This window comes from Alexandromys fortis, unplaced genomic scaffold (assembly GCF_014885135.2).
Source record: "Alexandromys fortis isolate MF-2015 unplaced genomic scaffold, M_Fortis_MF-2015_v1.1 scaffold_9527, whole genome shotgun sequence".
Lineage (NCBI taxonomy): Eukaryota > Metazoa > Chordata > Mammalia > Rodentia > Cricetidae > Alexandromys > Alexandromys fortis.
The window spans coordinates 1-1112 of NW_026077381.1; the positions used below are offsets into that span (position 1 = coordinate 1).

General features: G+C 45.1%; 1 protein-coding gene across 1 annotated transcript; it reads right to left on the reverse strand.

Annotated features, from left to right (window-relative positions):
• Positions 1–7: 7 nt before the first annotated feature.
• Positions 8–791, reverse strand: LOC126496583 (Krueppel-like factor 17; the record flags this gene model as incomplete). The annotated part of the gene is given in 2 exon segments (XM_050134053.1): positions 8–523; positions 525–791. Coding segments are annotated over 2 exon segments (783 nt in total), but the record flags the coding sequence as incomplete, so codon positions are not given.
• Between the last annotated feature and the right edge of the window lie 321 nt (positions 792–1112).

Genomic DNA, 1112 nt, shown 5'->3' on the forward strand with positions numbered 1-1112 from the left:
CATGCTTTCTTTTGTGTCTTTCGAGGTCTGCAGAGCGGTAAAATTTCCACTGGCATCCGGGCTCACTGCACACATAGGCCTTCTCCCCAGTGTGTTTCTTCATGTGGTCTTTGAGGTGGAAAGTCTTTGTGTAAGATTTCCCACAGCCTGGGTAGGTACACAAGAATCTCCCAGTGTCAGAATTAATCTGGGTCCCGGGACTCTGAGTGGTCAGCTGTGACTTCTCCTGTGGAAGCTGTCCCAGGCCCGAGGGGATTTGTGAAAAGCTCTCTTGAGTCTGACCTTTGGCCACAAAGGAACTGGCAGGGCATGTAGAACCTTCCACACATAAAGTTTGGTTTCCAGATGAAGTCTCCTCATCACTGTCACTTCCTCCAACAGTGGGTGATGGCTTCAGACCTGAGCAGACATTCTCATCTACTGAGGTAGACTTCACCTGACCCGAGGAATTGTCTTTCCAGCTGGGAGTGGTGTCCAGAAGCTGAAACAGGTTACATTCCTCACTTTGTCTTGGGGGGGGGGATGCCTCCATGTTGAATGATGTCCAATTCAGGAGTTTGAAGATGACTGTCCCAGATAGGCTGGCTACCCACTGGACTTGTCTTCTGTTGGTGTACCCAGAAATCCTGGTCACCTCTGAAGACTGACATCTCAAAACTACTGTGGCTCGGTTCACCATCCTGGATTGACATTGGACCCCAGGATGGCATCTGACCATAGTGGTTTATCTGGACAACGCTGTCTTTCTTCGGCAGTTCATCAAAAGCCTGATACCCATGGGTAGTTACCATCTGATTCCCAGAGAACAGGGTATCAGGGGTAGTGTGAGGATTCCATATCCTTGTTGAAATCCAGAGGGGCCTTGCTCTAGTTTCCACATGACGTAATACGCATCCTCGAAGTCCTGATGAATTTCTTTTTATTTTTGTAATTTGCATGCTTTATTTACACACATATATAAAATTAATATTCAAACGAAAAATGGGCAAACAAAACAGTTTTTTACATTTTTCATGGTTAGCCCTGGTAGTAATATACTAGAATATCCTGGCCTACGTATGTCCTCTTTTTAAAAAAAAGGAAAAGAAAATACTTACAGAAAACATAAATTT